Source organism: Lucilia sericata, unplaced genomic scaffold (assembly GCF_015586225.1).
Source record: "Lucilia sericata isolate MDLA Ls3-8-SP2 unplaced genomic scaffold, ASM1558622v1 Contig001421F_arrow, whole genome shotgun sequence".
In the NCBI taxonomy this organism is placed as follows: Eukaryota; Metazoa; Arthropoda; class Insecta; order Diptera; family Calliphoridae; genus Lucilia; species Lucilia sericata.
The window spans coordinates 4253-21884 of record NW_023995354.1 but is presented as its reverse complement, the minus strand read 5'-3'; the positions used below and the strand labels follow the sequence as shown (position 1 = coordinate 21884).

At 27.7% G+C, this 17632-nt stretch overlaps 4 protein-coding genes across 5 annotated transcripts; 1 reads left to right on the top strand and 3 right to left on the bottom strand.

Moving 5' to 3' along the window:
* Positions 1-5324: 5324 nt before the first annotated feature.
* Positions 5325-6651, bottom strand: LOC119611326 (eukaryotic translation initiation factor 3 subunit F-1). Its single transcript, XM_037966869.1, has 3 exons — positions 6409-6651; positions 6190-6336; positions 5325-6119 (listed from the first exon to the last, which is right to left on the bottom strand). The coding sequence occupies exons 1-3, from the start codon at positions 6518-6520 to the stop codon at positions 5536-5538; spliced, it is 843 nt and encodes a 280-aa protein (XP_037822797.1). The 5' UTR covers positions 6521-6651; the 3' UTR covers positions 5325-5535.
* A 262-nt stretch (positions 6652-6913) lies between these two features.
* Positions 6914-7373, top strand: LOC119611320. The gene has a single exon (XM_037966863.1). It carries the CDS (start codon positions 7040-7042, stop codon positions 7250-7252), a length of 213 nt encoding a protein of 70 aa, XP_037822791.1. The 5' UTR covers positions 6914-7039; the 3' UTR covers positions 7253-7373.
* A 344-nt stretch (positions 7374-7717) lies between these two features.
* Positions 7718-9648, bottom strand: LOC119611328. The gene is made up of 2 exons (XM_037966871.1): positions 9509-9648; positions 7718-9450 (listed from the first exon to the last, which is right to left on the bottom strand). The coding sequence occupies exons 1-2, from the start codon at positions 9521-9523 to the stop codon at positions 7822-7824; spliced, it is 1644 nt and encodes a 547-aa protein (XP_037822799.1). The 5' UTR covers positions 9524-9648; the 3' UTR covers positions 7718-7821.
* Positions 9649-10335: 687 nt separating this feature from the next.
* Positions 10336-16529, bottom strand: LOC119611321 (dopamine N-acetyltransferase). Of its 2 annotated transcripts, none has more exons than XM_037966864.1 (4): positions 16377-16529; positions 11212-11419; positions 10877-11146; positions 10336-10826 (listed from the first exon to the last, which is right to left on the bottom strand). In XM_037966864.1, exons 2-4 carry the CDS (start codon positions 11407-11409, stop codon positions 10653-10655), a joined length of 642 nt encoding a protein of 213 aa, XP_037822792.1. In that variant the 5' UTR covers positions 11410-11419; positions 16377-16529; the 3' UTR covers positions 10336-10652. The 2 variants fall into 2 exon arrangements, with proteins under 2 accessions (XP_037822792.1, XP_037822793.1); XM_037966865.1 differs by lacking the exon at positions 16377-16529 and adding an exon at positions 14879-14933.
* Positions 16530-17632: the final 1103 nt, after the last annotated feature.

Here is a 17632-nt window from a genome sequence, read left to right as displayed (position 1 = left end):
TAAGAAAACTTTCTCAAGAAACTTTTCTTTAAGAAAACTTTCTCAAGAAACTTTTCTTTAAGAAAACTTTCTCAAGAAACTTTTCTATAAGAAAACTTTCTCAAGAAACTTTTCTATAAGAAACTTTTCTATGAGAAAACTTACTCAAGAAACTTTTCTATAAGAAAAGAAGAAACTTTTTTATAAGAACATTTCCTCAAGAAACTTTTCTTAAAGAAAACTTTCTCAAGAAACTTTTCTATAAAAAGCTTTCTTAAGAAACACTTTCAAAAGAAACTTTTCTATAAAAAACTTTTTCAAAAAACTTTTCTATAACAAAGCTTTCTAAAGAAACTTTTAAAAGAAACTTCTCTAAAAGAAAACTTTTTCAAGAAACTTTTCAATAAGAAAACTTTCTCAAGAAACTTTTCTAAAAGAAAACTTTCTCAAGAAACTTTTCTATAACAATAATTTCTGAAGAAACTTTTCTATAAGAAAAGTTACTGAAGAAACCTATTAGTTAGTGAGTTAATTAGTTAGTTAGTTAGTTAGTTAATTAGTTAGTTAGTTAGTTAGTTAGTTTGTAGTTAGTTAGTTAGTTAGTTAGTTAGTTAGTTAGTTAGTTAGTTAGTTAGTTAGTTAGTTAGGTAGTTAGTTAGTTAGTTAGTTAGTTAGTTAGTTTGTTTGTTAGTGTTAGTTAGTTAGTTAGTTGTTAGTTAGTTAGTTAGTTAGTTAGTTAGTTGTTAGTTTAGTTAGTTAGTTCTTAGTTAGTTCGTTAGTTAGTTTTTTTTAGTTCGTTAGTTTCTTAGTTCGTTAGTTCGTTGTTATTAGTTCTTTTTCGTTCGTTCGTTCGTTTTCGTTCGTTCTTCGTTCGTTCTTTGTTTAGTTAGTTCGTTATTTCTTTAGTTCTTTTAGTTAGTTCGTTCGTTCGTTCGTTTTCGTTCTTTCGTTTAGTTAGTTCTTCTTTCGTTTCGTTCGTTAGTTCTTTTTCGTTCGTTATTTAGTTTTTGTTCTTCGTTCTTATTGTTCGTTTCGTTCGTTCGTTCGTTCTTCGTTCGTTTTCTTTTCGTTCGTTCGTTGTTCTTCGTTTTCGTTTAGTTCGTTCGTTCGTTTTTTCGTTATTCGTTCGTTCTTTCTTTCTTTGTTCGTTTTTCTTTTTTCGTTCGTTCGTTTTTTTCTTTCTTTTTTTCGTTTCTTTTAGTTCTTTCTTCGTTCGTTCTTTTTTTCTTCTTTTTTCTTTCTTTTTTTTCTTTCTTCTTTTTTTCGTTCTTCTTTTCTTTTCTTTCTTTCTTTCTTTCGTTTAGTTCTTTGTTTTAGTTTCTTTCTTTCTTTCTTTCGTTCTTTATTTTCTTTCTGTTCTTTCTTTCTTTCTTTTCGTTCTTTCTTTCTTTTTTCTTTCTTTTCTTTCTTTTTTTCTTTTGGTTCTTTCTTTCTTTCTTTCTTTAGTTAGTCAATTCAGTCTTTTCATTTCTTTTCAACAAAGTTTTTTAACAATGATGACCTAATTATTTCCCTAAATCCTAGTTTTTGTTGAAATTTACACCATTACATGTCAATTGCAATCAAGACAATTATAAATGTCGGAAAATATTTCCATAAAAGTATGCTTAACATTACAAACCTCAGTAATAGTGTAAAATTACTTTTGCATTAAAATAAATTACACATTTAATATCAGTTTACCTTTCGGACAGGTCTGATCCAAATATGACAATCATTTGCACAAAAGAAAAAGTAAATTTTCTCATAAACAATGACGTATGATTAATATTAAATACTTCATAATATTATTTGTTAAAAAGCCAAGCCCCTACTTATTATTAACTAACAGCTTAAGTGTTTATTATCAACAATAATCTATAATTAATTAATTTATATTAAACTTATGAAAGAAAACAAACATCTGCTTTTAATGCTCTAGGACAAAAAAAAAATAAAAATTTAAATAAATTAAACACGATTTTTCTATACAAAGACATTATTTAAATGATAACAATAACTAAAGTCTCCCTGTGTTTTTTCCTCTCTCAAAATGTAAATAAAAAACATCAAAGACGTAAGCTACCAACACTTCAGTGGCTGACTTACAAATGTAAACAAGAATGACTTAAGACACAAACTTTATTTACATGAGTTTTTTATTTTTGAGTGATGAGATAGATAATGACGTCCTTTTCAAATGTAAATAATAAAGACTTAAGTCACAAACTTTATTTACCATTCAGTGAAATACATGATAAATGAAAAAAATACTGCTAATGGCGTCCTTCTCAAATGTAAACAAAAAAGACTTAGGAACTAAACTTCACATTTAGTATCTAGCAATTTTTAGGGAAAATTTGCAAAATATAAAGAACATGTATGATGTAAAGTTTATGTTTAAACTTTTTGCTAATTATAGAATTTTCAAACACTATAGAATGTTATTTTAATATATTTTTGTTAGATCTAATAAAATATGGTGTTTCTTCTACAAAAATTATTGAATTGCTTTTAGTGGTTCTAATAGCAATATGACCTTCAAATAAAGTGGGTGTTAACTAAACATAATTTGCTTATTATTCAAAAAAAAAAAACTAATGTCTTCATAGTTTACTAAATAATAAAATAACAATTTACAAAATAATTTAACATTTTCTTGATCCTATGGCAAAATAATCTTAAAGATAACTAGTACAGCTATTGTTTTGCAAACTTGACTTATGAAAATGTTAGCAACAATTGTTGTTACTATTATTATTATTTTTTTTTTTTTCGTTTCTTTTCTTAAAGAATAATAACTAATAAATTTATAAATCAAACGTCAACAATGATGTGGTTGGTATAAAACTGTCTGTAACCAAATTTAACATGCAATTGCCTTAGAAGGGAAGGTTTGTCTAGATATTTTATATCTATATTAAATTATTAACAGACCAGAGGTATAAATTTTTTTTAAGAATACCTTCCCTTTTGCTATAAAACAAAGGGCATTAAACGCTTGCGGCTGTTTTAGTGAAGTCTTAGCTTAGCTGGGCTTCTTTTTACAAGTTCTAATATTGTTTAAATGTATTATATTACTTTGTTTTAACAGTAATTTAGTACTAGTAGCATATTTGATTACAATTACTACATGTTACAACAATAATTCATATTACAACAACAAAAACAATAACTAACATCAAATATTGTCATAGTTGGCAAATAAAATTAAACTGTGTAATATCAAACAATAGAAACAATTGTTATTAACTCCAATTGCCTCCTATTTCACCCTCCGTTCTATTAAACAGAAGATTTAAGAAAACGTCTCTATAATTTTTCATTGTTTCTTAAGTCCACTGTTAATTTTTTCTCTTTAATATGTTTCTTTTTTATTATTTATTATTTTCTTATTAAAATTAGCCTTGTCAGTTACTTATCATTTTTAAAACTTATAATGTTTTCCAATATTATTAGTTTACAAATTGTTTTCAACCATACTTTGTTAAATGTTTTATGGCCATCACGTTTTAAACATTATATTAATTGTTTATTAATATAATGTTTGTTACTTTACAGTTTATATTTACTCTTGTTTAATATTTCAAGCCATAAAATATGTTTATAGCAAATTATCTCAATATTAATATCAAACAAGAAAAAAAAAATAATTGAATTTTGCCTAAAAAGTTCTCATAACAATAATTTAAACATAAATTTCAATAAACCATAAAATAAAGTAACGATTTACACCAATTCCATTTAAAATTAAGAAGAATTAAAATTTAACAAGCATTTGTTACCAAAAAGACTTTATATTAATAAAACATTTTCATGGAAATATTGTAAAAAATCAACATTTACACCAATTTCCTTTAACACTAACAAAAAAACTAATACAAAATCTGTAAATTATGAAAAACTAATTTATATTGAGAATTTTCTCCTGAAAACAGCAACAAATTACAAAAGACTTAAGTAACAAACTCTACACAATGGTTTGCTTTACAAATGTAAACAAAAAGGACTTAAGACATAAACTTTAATTAATAATTATCTCTTCAAAGGATAACAAATAAAAACAAAACATAATCTGAAATTTAAAGTTGCCAGATGTTGTAACTGACTGACTAACTAACTAACTAACTAACTAACTAACTAACTAACTAACTAACTAACTAACTAACTAACTAACTAACTAACTACTACTAACTAACTAACTAACTAACTAACTAACTAACTAACTAACTAACTAAAACTAACTAACTAACTACTAACTAACTACTAACTAACTAACTAACTAACTAACTAACTAACTAACTAACTAACTAACTAACTACTAACTAACTAACTAACTAACTAACTAACGAACTAACTAACTAACTAACTAACTACTAACTAACCTAACTAACTACTACTACTAACTACTAACTAACTAACTAACTAACTAACTAACTAACTAACTAACTAACTAACTAACTAACTAACTAACTAACTAACTAACTAACTAACTAACGAACTAACTAACTAACTAACTAACTAACTAACTAACTACTAACTAACTAACTAACTACTACTAACTAACTAACTAACTAACTAACTAACTAACTACTAACTAACTAACTAACTACTAACTAACTAACTAACTAACTAACTAACTAACTAAACTAACTACTAACTACTAACTAACTAACTAACTACCTAACTAACTAACTAACTAACTAACTACTACTAACTAACTACTAACTAACTAACTAACTAACTAACTAACTACTAACTAACTAACTAACTAACTAACTAACTAACTAACTAACTACTAACTAACTAACTAACTACTAACTAACCAACTAACCAACTAACTAACTAACTAAGCAACTAACTAACTAACTAACTAACTAACTAACTAACTAACTAACTAACTAACTAACTAACTAACTAGTAACTGACTAACTAACTAACTAACTAACTAACTAATCTAACTTACTAAATAACTAACTAATTAACTAACTAACTAACCACTTAACTATCTAACTTACTAACTTTTGCTCTACGTAGAAACCTTTGACCTATCTTGAATAGTGTTTACACATTTTAAGAAATTTCATTAAATTTAAAGCAAATTTAATTGAAAAACGTTATTTAATATTTTCTTTTACAATTTTCACTTAAAAAGCAACATTTTATAGTATGACCTATGACCTCTTGTTCAGATTTTTATGTTTTCCATTAGATTTACACAATTTAGTTTAGTTTTATTAAAAATTTTCTTAAGATACTTCATTTTAAAAACTAAAATATTAAAAATTTCTTTAGATAATAGGCAAGAGGTGCTTGACCTTGCATACCGCAACAGTATTATCATTTACTAAATAAAAAAACATCAGTTTTATTTCGGTGAAGTGGTTCCAAGTATAAAAAACTTGTCCTTTTTTTATTAAAATAAAACATTTATAAAAGATTACAAATAAACCAACCACTTCTCCTTTAACTCCTTCTCGTCCTTCCTTCTTAAACTTCATATTTTTTTTTTTTTTGGAATTTACAATTAAATTATGAAAAAGATAGCTAAAAAACAAACATACGTCTTAAACCCACTTAATTTGTAGGCAAATAAGTTAATTTCTCGTTCAATTGCAATTGTGTCTTAATTAAGTTCGACAAAGTGATGACCATCAACAAATCACGAACATTGGCGTTGAACATTTGGGTGAATTGTTCATGAGACATATGGGGTACGGAGTGGATAAGATCCAAAAGTTGACGGCCGACAGCATTATCGGGAGCCTGTTTGTGAGCGATAACATCTTCAACATATTTCAAAATTAAATCCAAGAGTGATTGCAATTTGGTGGAAGCTTCACTGATTTGAGCCAAATCCAACATGGGTGAAACGGTTTTTGGACGTTCGGGAGCAGAAACACCAATGGTTTTTTGCAAAAGTTTAATGCCTACAGTTTCGGGTTCATAGCAAGTCATTTCTACGGGAATGGGGGTGAACATGCAACCAGTTTTGCCACCAGGAACACCCAAGGGAATGCATACGTAGGCTTTTAGACCCATACGACCGCCTTGCAATGAGGTGTCGACGGTCAAGTGCACGGGATTGTTGCATTCGCGGGCATAGTACTCATGGATAACCGAACTGTGATTGGTAACTTCATTACCGGTAGCCCACCAACCTAAAGGGAGGATTTAAAGTAATTTTATTAAAATATTGAGGTTATGTTTACATTTTAAAAGAAAACCTACCAACAACATTCTCATTGGGATTGACTTTACGATTTAAATCATACAAATCCAAGGCGTAACTCAATTCAGCTTCTACTTGATCATCATGTTCCTTATGGGGTACACAAAAACAATTGGTTACTTCTACAACACCCTTGTCAACGGAGCCTGTTTTTGGGGGCAGAAAGAAAGCGTGTTTTAAATGGGTTGTTAAATTAACACATTATACGGTTTACTTACCCAATAAAGTGCCAATAACACGATGGGAATCAGCATTACGTCTTTCGTAGGCATCTACTACTTGGAACAGTACAACGGGATGAACTTTTACGGTTAAATTAAGTCCTGACATGGCGTGGCGTTGCAAAAAATTTCTAGGCAAACTTGCAAAAGAAAGAAAACCACACAAAAAAATTAATAATAGCAAGAAGAAGCAGTCGAAAAGAGAGAAATGTCAAAAAATACAACAGCTAGGAATGGTATGGCAAGAAACATATCAAACAAAGAGATGCCATATTAAAAGCCAGAAACAAAAGCTAAAATTAAAATAAGAAAAAACACATAATAAGAACATAATATATACAAAAATTTTTAAAAATAATAAAATTGTTGTATTTTTAAATTAAATTCTATAAATTATAACTATTTTAAAGGAAATTTTCTTAAAATTTGTTTATTTTTTAAAAGGAACAATTTAACTAAGAAACGTCAAACATTTCTTTAGTGCTAACCATTCACTGTGATTGTTGTGCTTAAAGAAGCAGTTAAACAGCTGTTTTTATTGTCTTTAGAAAAACACGACCAAAGAAAAGGTTATAAAACACAATAATTTTTATTAATTTAAAAAAAATCTTCTATAAATCCTTATAAAATGCAAAAGAAACGTTTACCCGGCAATACCTTACTTGATAAACTACACCGTGGTGCTGTTTATGCCTGCTTGGGGGTGACCATATATGGTACTTTTTTGCTGGGCATGAGAGCCTATCGTTATTACACTGTGGTTAAGCCGGAACGTGAAAAGGCTGAATTGCAAATGATTACCGAAGGTGCCCATGATAAGGCCAAGGAATTAAAATGTTAAGATTTTGTTTATTTCACTATATATATATGTGGTATATTTATTTTGTTGATTAAGCTTAAATAAAAATGAAAATTATACTAAATAAATACAAAAATAATAAAAAATTGGAAATTAAAGAAGATTTACAATTGTATGATAATAAATAAAGAAATATGAGGAAAGCACCATGGGTTTAAGAACAGGTTTATTATATAAATTATCTAAAAAATTATTCTAAATTAAGAAATTTATGCACAATAAGACTAATTTTTCAAAAATGCATATAAAATCTTAAAAATTTCCAAAATTGGTACTATAAAAAGTACTTTTTGTTAAAGAAACTTTAATTAGTTGTGTAAATTTTGCTAAAAATTTCTTAAAAATTTAAGATATTTATAAAAAAATCTTATAAATTTCATAAATTTTTATAGAAAAATCTTAATAAGTTTTAGTTTTAAATAAGGTACTTAAAAAAGTACTTTTTTGAACTTTTCGTAAAAGGTACTTACATTTTTTTTAATAAAATTTGTGTAAAATCCCAAGGTGCTTAATGAAAAAATACTTTAATATAAAGTACTTAATACTAAACTTTAAAAATAAACAGATTTCTGTTGTCCTCGCTGGGAAAAAGATGACGAGGAGGAGGTGGGATTGGTATTTGAGTCATTATTGAGATGAGGCTGTAGAATATCTAATAATTCTGAGGCCGCCCCAGGAGCTATATGATAACGATTTAACCATTGTAAAACCTGTTCATGTAAGTTAGGTGCGTTTGTTTGTATGGGATCAACATTGTCGGCAGCTAAATGTGGTGGTGTACCTATAAAAGGTTTAATATCTGGCTGTTCTTCTTCCGTCTCTTGATGCTGTGTAGGAAAAACTCTATGTTGCTGTTGTTGTTGAGGTGTACTGTGACTATCCGTTCTTATGGTTTGTAAATAAAACTCCTGTGGTGTCAGCAGTTCAGTTTTAACCTCTGTTTCATTCACTTCATCACAATAAAACTCATCTTGGGTGTCCATTTCTTCTTCATAATCATTATCTTGGAATTCTTCTTTTATTTGTGGCTGTTCAGCATATTCATCATATACTACATCTGGTTGTTCAAATTGTTCCAGGACATTCTCATACTCTCCCTCATGGTGTACATAATTGGGTATTTTTCGTTGTAAGACTTGATTCTCATTAAAATCTAAATTCATTCTTGCCTTCCATTTCTCTAACCAACCCGTTGATGCCTTAAAATCAATATTTAAACGTTCTGCTATTTCTTTAGCACGATTTTTGATTTGTGTTCGTGTTAAACTTTCACCACTTTCCATTTTTTCTCTTACCCAGGCATTAAGTTCGGCCTCGCCTCCTTTAAATATGCCTCCTCGTATACGTTTCATTTGTAAATTTTGTCCTCCCGCCGCTAGCTTAAGTATCTTTTCCTCGTCTACTACTATTTGGGACATGGCCGATTGGCTTAGTTTGTATTCCACCAGCAAATCATTGCGTTTTTCACCGTTTTTTAAACGCTGTAAGATTTCCAGCTTTTGTAATAAAGTCAAAAAAGTTTTTTCTTTTCTACTTCTGTATATCACCCCGGAGGCATCTATAATGGGTAATCGTTTGGTATACTCTCTTTTAGTACGTGGCTTACCATTAGAATCCTCTAAATTGCTGTTAAAACTTTCATTTGGTGTTTTTTCCGGTGTCCCTTCCATGTTGCTTTCATTGAGGGTGTCATTTAGTGTTTTATGTTCCTCCGCCTCCTGCCACTTTTCTCGTTTATCTAAAAATTCCTTTAAAATCTCTTCCGGTTCCTTTGCCTTCTTGGCAAATTGTATATTTTCCCTGGCCTTCCATTTATACAGCCAGGCTGTGGAGGGCTTGACATCGTGACCCATATTTCTTAATAATTCCTCTGCCTTTTGTTTGGCCATGTGGGCTGTTATCTGTTTATCCGCCAATTGCATTTCCCGGGCCCACATAGTCAAGGACTGATCCAGTTCTTTGTAATTTATTGACATTTCCCTTTTGCTGATAACATTACCCAAAGCCTCCTGTTTCAAAGTATCTTTATACAATAACACCCGACTTATGGTAGATTGTGAGCAATTAAACATTAACTCCACTTCACGTCTAGAGGAACCGGATTCCAATTGTTTTAATATAGCCAATTTCTCTTTTAGTGTAATAACTTTACACGGTCGCTTGGGTGTCTGCAAATCAGACTTTTTTCATGGAAAATATTAGATTATATATTAAAACTTCGATTTCTTTACAATTTACCTGATTTAAGTCCATATTTTTGTTGAATTATTTAAAAATAATTGTGAAATTTGTCTGAATTTAAGGAAAATTTTATTGTAAACAAATGCAGCCAGCTGTAGCACGGTTTAATTAACAAGGTAACAGCACTAGAGAGCAACCGCACAATTGTCAATTTTTTTTATATGGAGTTTGACAAACGTGCTTTCTAAGCCTGTATACAAGTCTATGTATAAAAAATTGTAAACAATGATCAGCTGGGTAAGTGATGTCACCTTGTATTCAATACACCCTGAGATGTAGTATACTAAATTCTGCTTTTTCTCAGAATTGATGATTCACCAGGAAATGGTAACGTGTAAAGTGAAATGACATTTTTAGAACAATAGGAATACTGAGAGAAATGAATTGGTTAAAATGTAAACAATTTTATTAGATTTTTAGAAAATGACTATAATTTTAAAGATTTTCCAACATATAATTAATAAAAATAAAAAAAATTCTAGAATATAATAAAGAATAATTATAAAATAATATAAAATAGGAAGTTTTGCATAAAAAATACAAACATTTGATAAAAAGTTGCTGAAATTTAAACCAAGGTTAAAGGTCATGTTAATAAAACTTTAACATATTATGAAAATTAACAAAAATTATATAATTTATTACAAATTTCATCCTTAATAAAAATATTTTTTTAAATAAAACTATTTTTTTTTTTTTTGTTTCACTAACAATTATTAAGTATTTTGATTATTTTATTTATTGTTAAATTTTATTAACTAATTAATACATATATAAAATTGTTTATTTTAAAATTAACACATTTATAATATAAATACGTATAATACTGTAGTTTGATTGTTTGCATAATATTTTTTTGGGGGAGAATTAAAAAACAAATATTTTTTTTATTACAATTTAAAATAAATCTAAAATTCCCACCTTTATTGTTTAAATTATTGTCTTAAAACTATTATAAAATATATATATTAATATATGGACTCGCTTGTTTAATATATCTTTAAATATTTACGTTTGATTTTTTGGTATATAAAATAGTAACATTAAATCTGGAACTTGTATCAAAAAAAGGAAGGACCATTTTCAAATGTTATTGAAAATTGGACCTTTGTACTAAAAAAAACTTACAACTAAAAACTTTTTAATTTAATAACTTATACAGCAATTGCAGCTTAATATGTGGAGCCTCCACTTTCAAAATAGGCTGGCCGAATTCATCCACATATTTATTATAATACTGTTCCAGTAAAACCTCAAAACCACTAGATTTTAAGATTTTTTGTGAAAATATACCCGTGGCATCCGCTTTCATGAGCTAAAATACAATATTTTTATAAAATTAATTTATTAATTTTTAAAAATTACCTTAAACTCATATTCTTTGGCTATATCCTCGCTGTGTTTAACCAATTCTTTGGCTATACCCTGACCCCTATAGGCACTATCCACCGATAAGATGCGCACATCAAAAGCCTTATCCACTTGAAAATGTTTGAATACATTTTCCTTTAAATTTAAAGTATACAAAAGTTTAAAGATTTTCTTAAATTTTTCATCATCATTTAGTTCCAGTTTCTTTTGGGAACTTTCTATATCGCCGGGATGTAAAATACCATTTAAAATAACTCCAGCAATCTGAAAAATTTAAATGATTTTTTAATAAAATCTTATTTATATCGACATTTTTTATCAAAATTTACCTCATTATTTTCATTTACCGCCATTAAACTTAAATTATCTTCTAAAGTTTCAATACTATGATGTTCCAAGTCTCGATGACCCATGCCACGACGACAAAGTCCTGCCGCCTTGTTCAGTGGTTCATCAGCGAAAAAATTGTCTCTTAGATGACGTATAACATCGTCGTAACGATCTTCGGTTATTAACTTGTACTCCATTTTGTTATTACTGTTAGAGATAAGGAATTATGAATATATTTTATATATTTTCTGAAATCAAATTATAGATCTTAAGAGTCTAAAGGCCAGACTTTAGACCCTACTACACTAGACAATAGTCCAGACTATAGACTAGGCTACAGTCCCAACTATAGACATCCTACAGTCCAGACTATATATTATCCTAGAGTTCAAACCATTGACTAAATTATAGTCCAGACGATAGACTGGAGAATAAACTAGTCTAGACTATAGACTAGACTATAGACTCGACTATAGACTAGACTATAGACTCGACTATAGACTAGACTATAGACTAGACTATAGACTAGACTATAGACTAGACTATAGACTAGACTATAGACTAGACTATAGACTAGACTATAGACTAGACTATAGACTAGACTATAGACTAGACTATAGACTAGACTATAGACTAGACTATAGACTAGACTATAGACTAGACTATAGACTCGACTATAGACTAGACTATAGACTAGACTATAGACTCGACTATAGACTAGACTATAGACTCGACTATATACTAGACTATAGACTAGACTATAGACTAGACTATAGACTAGACTATAGACTAGACTATAGACTAGACTATAGACTAGACTATAGACTAGACTATAGACTAGACTATAGACTAGACTATAGACTAGACTATAGACTAGACTATAGACTAGACTAGACTATAGACTAGACTATAGACTAGACTATAGACTAGACTATAGACTAGACTATAGACTAGACTATAGACTAGACTATAGACTAGACTATAGACTAGACTATAGACTAGACTATAGACTAGACTATAGACTAGACTATAGACTAGACTATAGACTAGACTATAGACTAGACTATAGGACTAGACTATAGACTAGACTATAGACTAGACTATAGACTAGACTATAGACTAGACTATAGACTAGACTATAGACTAGACTATAGACTAGACTATAGACTAGACTATAGACTAGACTATAGACTAGACTATAGACTAGACTATAGACTAGACTATAGACTAGACTATAGACTAGACTATAGACTAGACTATAGACTAGACTATAGACTAGACTATAGACTAGACTATAGACTAGACTATAGACTAGACTATAGACTAGACTATAGACTAGACTATAGACTAGACTATAGACTAGACTATAGACTAGACTATAGACTAGACTATAGACTAGACTATAGACTAGACTATAGACTAGACTAGACTATAGACTATAGACTAGACTATAGACTAGACTATAGACTAGACTATAGACTAGACTATAGACTAGACTATAGACTAGACTATAGACTAGACTATAGACTAGACTATAGACTAGACTATAGACTAGACTATAGACTAGACTATGGACTAGACTAGACTAGACTATAGACTAGACTATAGACTATACTATAGACTAGACTATAGACTAGACTATAGACTAGACTATAGACTAGACTATAGACTAGACTATAGACTAGACTATAGACTAGACTATAGACTCGACTATAGACTAGACTATAGACTAGACTATAGACTCGACTATAGACTAGACTATAGACTCGACTATATACTAGACTATAGACTAGACTATAGACTAGACTATAGACTAGACTATAGACTAGACTATAGACTAGACTATAGACTAGACTATAGACTAGACTATAGACTAGACTATAGACTAGACTATAGACTAGACTATAGACTAGACTATAGACTAGACTAGACTAGACTATAGACTAGACTATAGACTAGACTATAGACTAGACTATAGTCTAGTCTATAGTCGAGTCTATAGTCTAGTCTATAGTCGAGTCTATAGTCTAGTCTATAGTCTAGACTAGTTTATTCTCCAGTCTATCGTCTGGACTATAATTTAGTCAATGGTTTGAACTCTAGGATAATATATAGTCTGGACTGTAGGATGTCTATAGTTGGGACTGTAGCCTAGTCTATAGTCTGGACTATTGTTTAGTGTAGTAGGGTCTAGACTATAGACTAGACTATAGACTAGACTATAGACTAGACTATAGACTAGACTATAGACTAGACTATAGACTAGACTATAGACTAGACTATAGACTAGACTATAGACTAGACTATAGACTAGACTATAGACTAGACTATAGACTAGACTATAGACTAGACTATAGACTAGACTAGACTAGACTATAGACTAGACTATAGACTAGACTATAGACTAGACTAGACTATAGACTAGACTATAGACTAGACTATAGACTAGACTATAGACTAGACTATAGACTAGACTATAGACTAGACTATAGACTAGACTATAGACTAGACTATAGACTAGACTATAGACTAGACTATAGACTAGACTATAGACTAGACTATAGACTAGACTATAGACTAGACTATAGACTAGACTATAGACTAGACTATAGACTAGACTATAGACTAGACTATAGACTAGACTATAGACTAGACTATAGACTAGACTATAGACTAGACTATAGACTAGACTATAGACTAGACTATAGACTAGACTATAGACTAGACTATAGACTAGACTATAGACTAGACTATAGACTAGACTATAGACTAGACTATAGACTAGACTATAGACTAGACTATAGACTAGACTATAGACTAGACTATAGACTAGACTATAGACTAGACTATAGACTAGACTATAGACTAGACTATAGACTAGACTATAGACTAGACTATAGACTAGACTATAGACTAGACTAGACTATAGACTAGACTATAGACTAGACTATAGACTAGACTAGACTAGACTAGACTATAGACTATAGACTAGACTATAGACTAGACTATAGACTAGACTATACTAGACTAGACTATAGACTAGACTATAGACTAGACTATAGACTAGACTATAGACTAGACTATAGACTAGACTATAGACTCACTAGACTAAACTATAGACTAGAGTACTGTCTTTGTTCTTCTTGAATTAACATTTTTTCGATTTTGTTTTTGTCTCCATTTTCTCTATTCCTACATTAATTTCCTTAATTATTTGTTTTGTTTACAAACAAATCGTTAATTGTATTTTGGCATTAAGGCAATAATTCTCAATTAATTAAAGCGGTCGATCGTCGGCCGACAAACACACAAATATGGCATTTAAAATGTATGTAAATGTTAATACTAGAGGCTGTTGTGCTGCGGTAATTGGTTTAACAGAAACAATTTTGTTAATTGATTTTATTAAAATGTTAATATGTAAACCTAAAGCAAATAACAAGGGGAAGAAAAGATAATGGCTAATTCTTATATTATGAAAAATAAGGGAAGGGAAAAATAAGTAATTTAGACTGCATCTCATTAATTTCACATTTCATTCATTAAATGTACAAATTATATAAAGAACAAAGGTCACAGATTCTTAAAATCTATATTTGAAAGAATTTTTGGCCGAAAATTATTTGGATTCATTTTCAAATTAATATCGTTAGTATATATTCTTACCAGTTTTTGCTTGACGAATGATTAGGAAAGGTATATTTATACCAATTATTTAAATGATTTTTTATTTGACAAATTTTTATATTTTTTATTTGGAACATATTTTAGAGAAAATTTAAAAATTTTATTTTTTTTATTTTAATTTCTAATTTTTTATTTATATTCAAAAGTAGTTTATTCCACTAGCTCATGGTTGCATTTAACTGAATAAAATACAGTGTTGTATTTTAAAATTTCAGTATAATTTTATTAAAATTTAACAAATTTACATTATGAACTATTATCATACAAATAATAATAGAGATAAAGATGTTAAACTTCTTTTGAAGTATTTTTGTAAATAAAATGATTAAAATTTATAAATAGTGAACTTTGACCTATTCTTTAAATTTAATGTAACATAAAATTTTTACAAATTGTTCAAAAATCTAATTTTTTTTTTTTTATATCAACTAGATTTGAACATTAATATAAATAATTTTAACAAGAATTAAACTTTAAATATTTAATTTTGAATAATGTGACCTTTGACCTTTCTTAAAAAACATCCTGAGATATTTTAAGATTGTCTAAAAAAGCTTATTTCAATTAGAAATTTGAAAATGTCTTAAACATTTTTGTGTTTTAACAAGAGGTCAAAGGTCATTTTGATTAAATATTTGAAAAAAAGTTTTTTTTTTTCCATTTTGCAACAATTTTTAAAAAAAATTAAAAAAAATGAATTATTGTTTTTTATTTTGCAAAATCTTGAAATTTTAAATATTGATTGAGATTTTTTTTATAAAATTTCCTATATTTTCTTTGGTTTTGAAATTTTTATAAAAAATTAACGGAATAATTTTCCGAAATTTTATATTTGAGTTTTTATTTTCAGATACTTTTAAGAAATCTAAAAAAGAATGAACAATTTTTGAACTGTTTTAATTAAAAAATTAATTAAAATTTTTGAAATGTTGTGGGTTTTAAAAAATAAAATCATATTAACTATATTTCAATAAAATGATAAACAATTTAAAAATAACACAGATCTAACCTTAAAAATCAAATATTTTTAAATTTGTTAAGTTTAATAAATTTTAAGGAAAATCTTTCAGAAATGCATATTAAGAGTTTTAAATTTTTTTAATTTTCCTTTAAGTTCCAATTTAACCACCTGTAGATCTTTATAAAATGTTTATTAAACAATTTAATCTTAGTACTTAAATCCTAATATAATCTTCACTTTATTACCGTTTTACATTTTAATGGGTTTTCCATTTTTTTTCAATTACATATGTATATTATATTTGTTGTTACAAGTAATATAGCAAATAAGGAGGAGTTAAGGAGTCAGATAATGATGCTGCTAATGGTTGAGAGAGGTAAGAGTTGAGTCTCAAGTTCTTTAACTTAAATTAAATTTAATAAAACACTTAAGGCAAAAAGCAAACTTTGCATACTTTTTAAGTTATATAAGGATTTTTTCAGTTTAAAGAGTTTTTCTATAAAAAAAAAAACTTACTTTTAACAAATTTTGTTTAATTTTATATATTTTTTTATTAAATTCTTTATTAAATGTTTATTAGCAATAGATTATTTCTATGTTTTATTTTCAAATTTTACTATCTGATCAAATGTAGTTTTATTTTATATATTATCCAACCGTTTCGTTTGAATTTTGTTAGTACACTAAACCTTAAATGAAATGAAAAGTATATTGAAAAATTCTTTATCATAGTGAATCTTTGTGATACTGGCTGGCTGGTGGCTGGATGGCTTTTCCCATATTACATACGAATATAATAATAAATTCTCTGTTGAGCATGTGCCATTAATAGTAACCAGTAGGAAATTGAACTATGTAAAAAATTTAATTATAATTTAATTTTTAGCAAGAAATACATTTGAAATATTAAATTGTAGAAAACATAACCCTTGACCTTTCTTAATTTTTTTTTTAATTATAAAAATTTCTTTAGAATATATTTTTCTAATATATTATTTAAGAGTTTTCACAAAATTTATAAGTTTTATTAACATGACCTTTGACCTTTTGTTAAATTTCAACATTTTTTATAAAGTTTTTATGTAAAATAGTTTTGTAAAAATTTATTTATACAATTCCCGTTAGAAATTTTCTCAAAATATTGAAATTTAGAACATGTGACCTTTGACCTCTTTAATTTTTTTCAAGTAGAAAATTTTATTGCAAAAATGTTGTTTAAAATTTGAATTATATTTATACAATTCCAATTAGAAATTTTCTTATTAAGAGTTTTCACAAAATTTATAAGTTTTATTAACATGACCTTTGACCTTTTGTTAAATTTCGGCATTTTTATAAAGTTTTTATGTAAAATAGTTTTGTAAAAATTTATTTATACAATTCCCGTTAGAAATTTTCTCAAAATATTGAAATTTAGAGCATGTGACCTTTGACCTTTTTATGTTTTTTTTTTTTTTTTAAGTAAGAAATTTTATTGCAAAAATATTGTTTAATATTTGAATTATAATTATACAATTTCAATTAGAATTATTCTCAAAATATTGAAATTTAGAACATGTGACTTTTGACCTTTTTAGGATTTTTTTTTACAAATATGGGAAATTTTATAGCAAAAATATTGTTTAATATTTTAATTAAACAATTTTCAAAAAATTGCAAAAGTTTTACTAACATAACCTTTGACCTATTTTGAAAAATATTTGAATTATATTTATACAATTTCAATTAGAATTTTTCTCAAAATATTGAAATTTAGTACATGTGACCTTTGA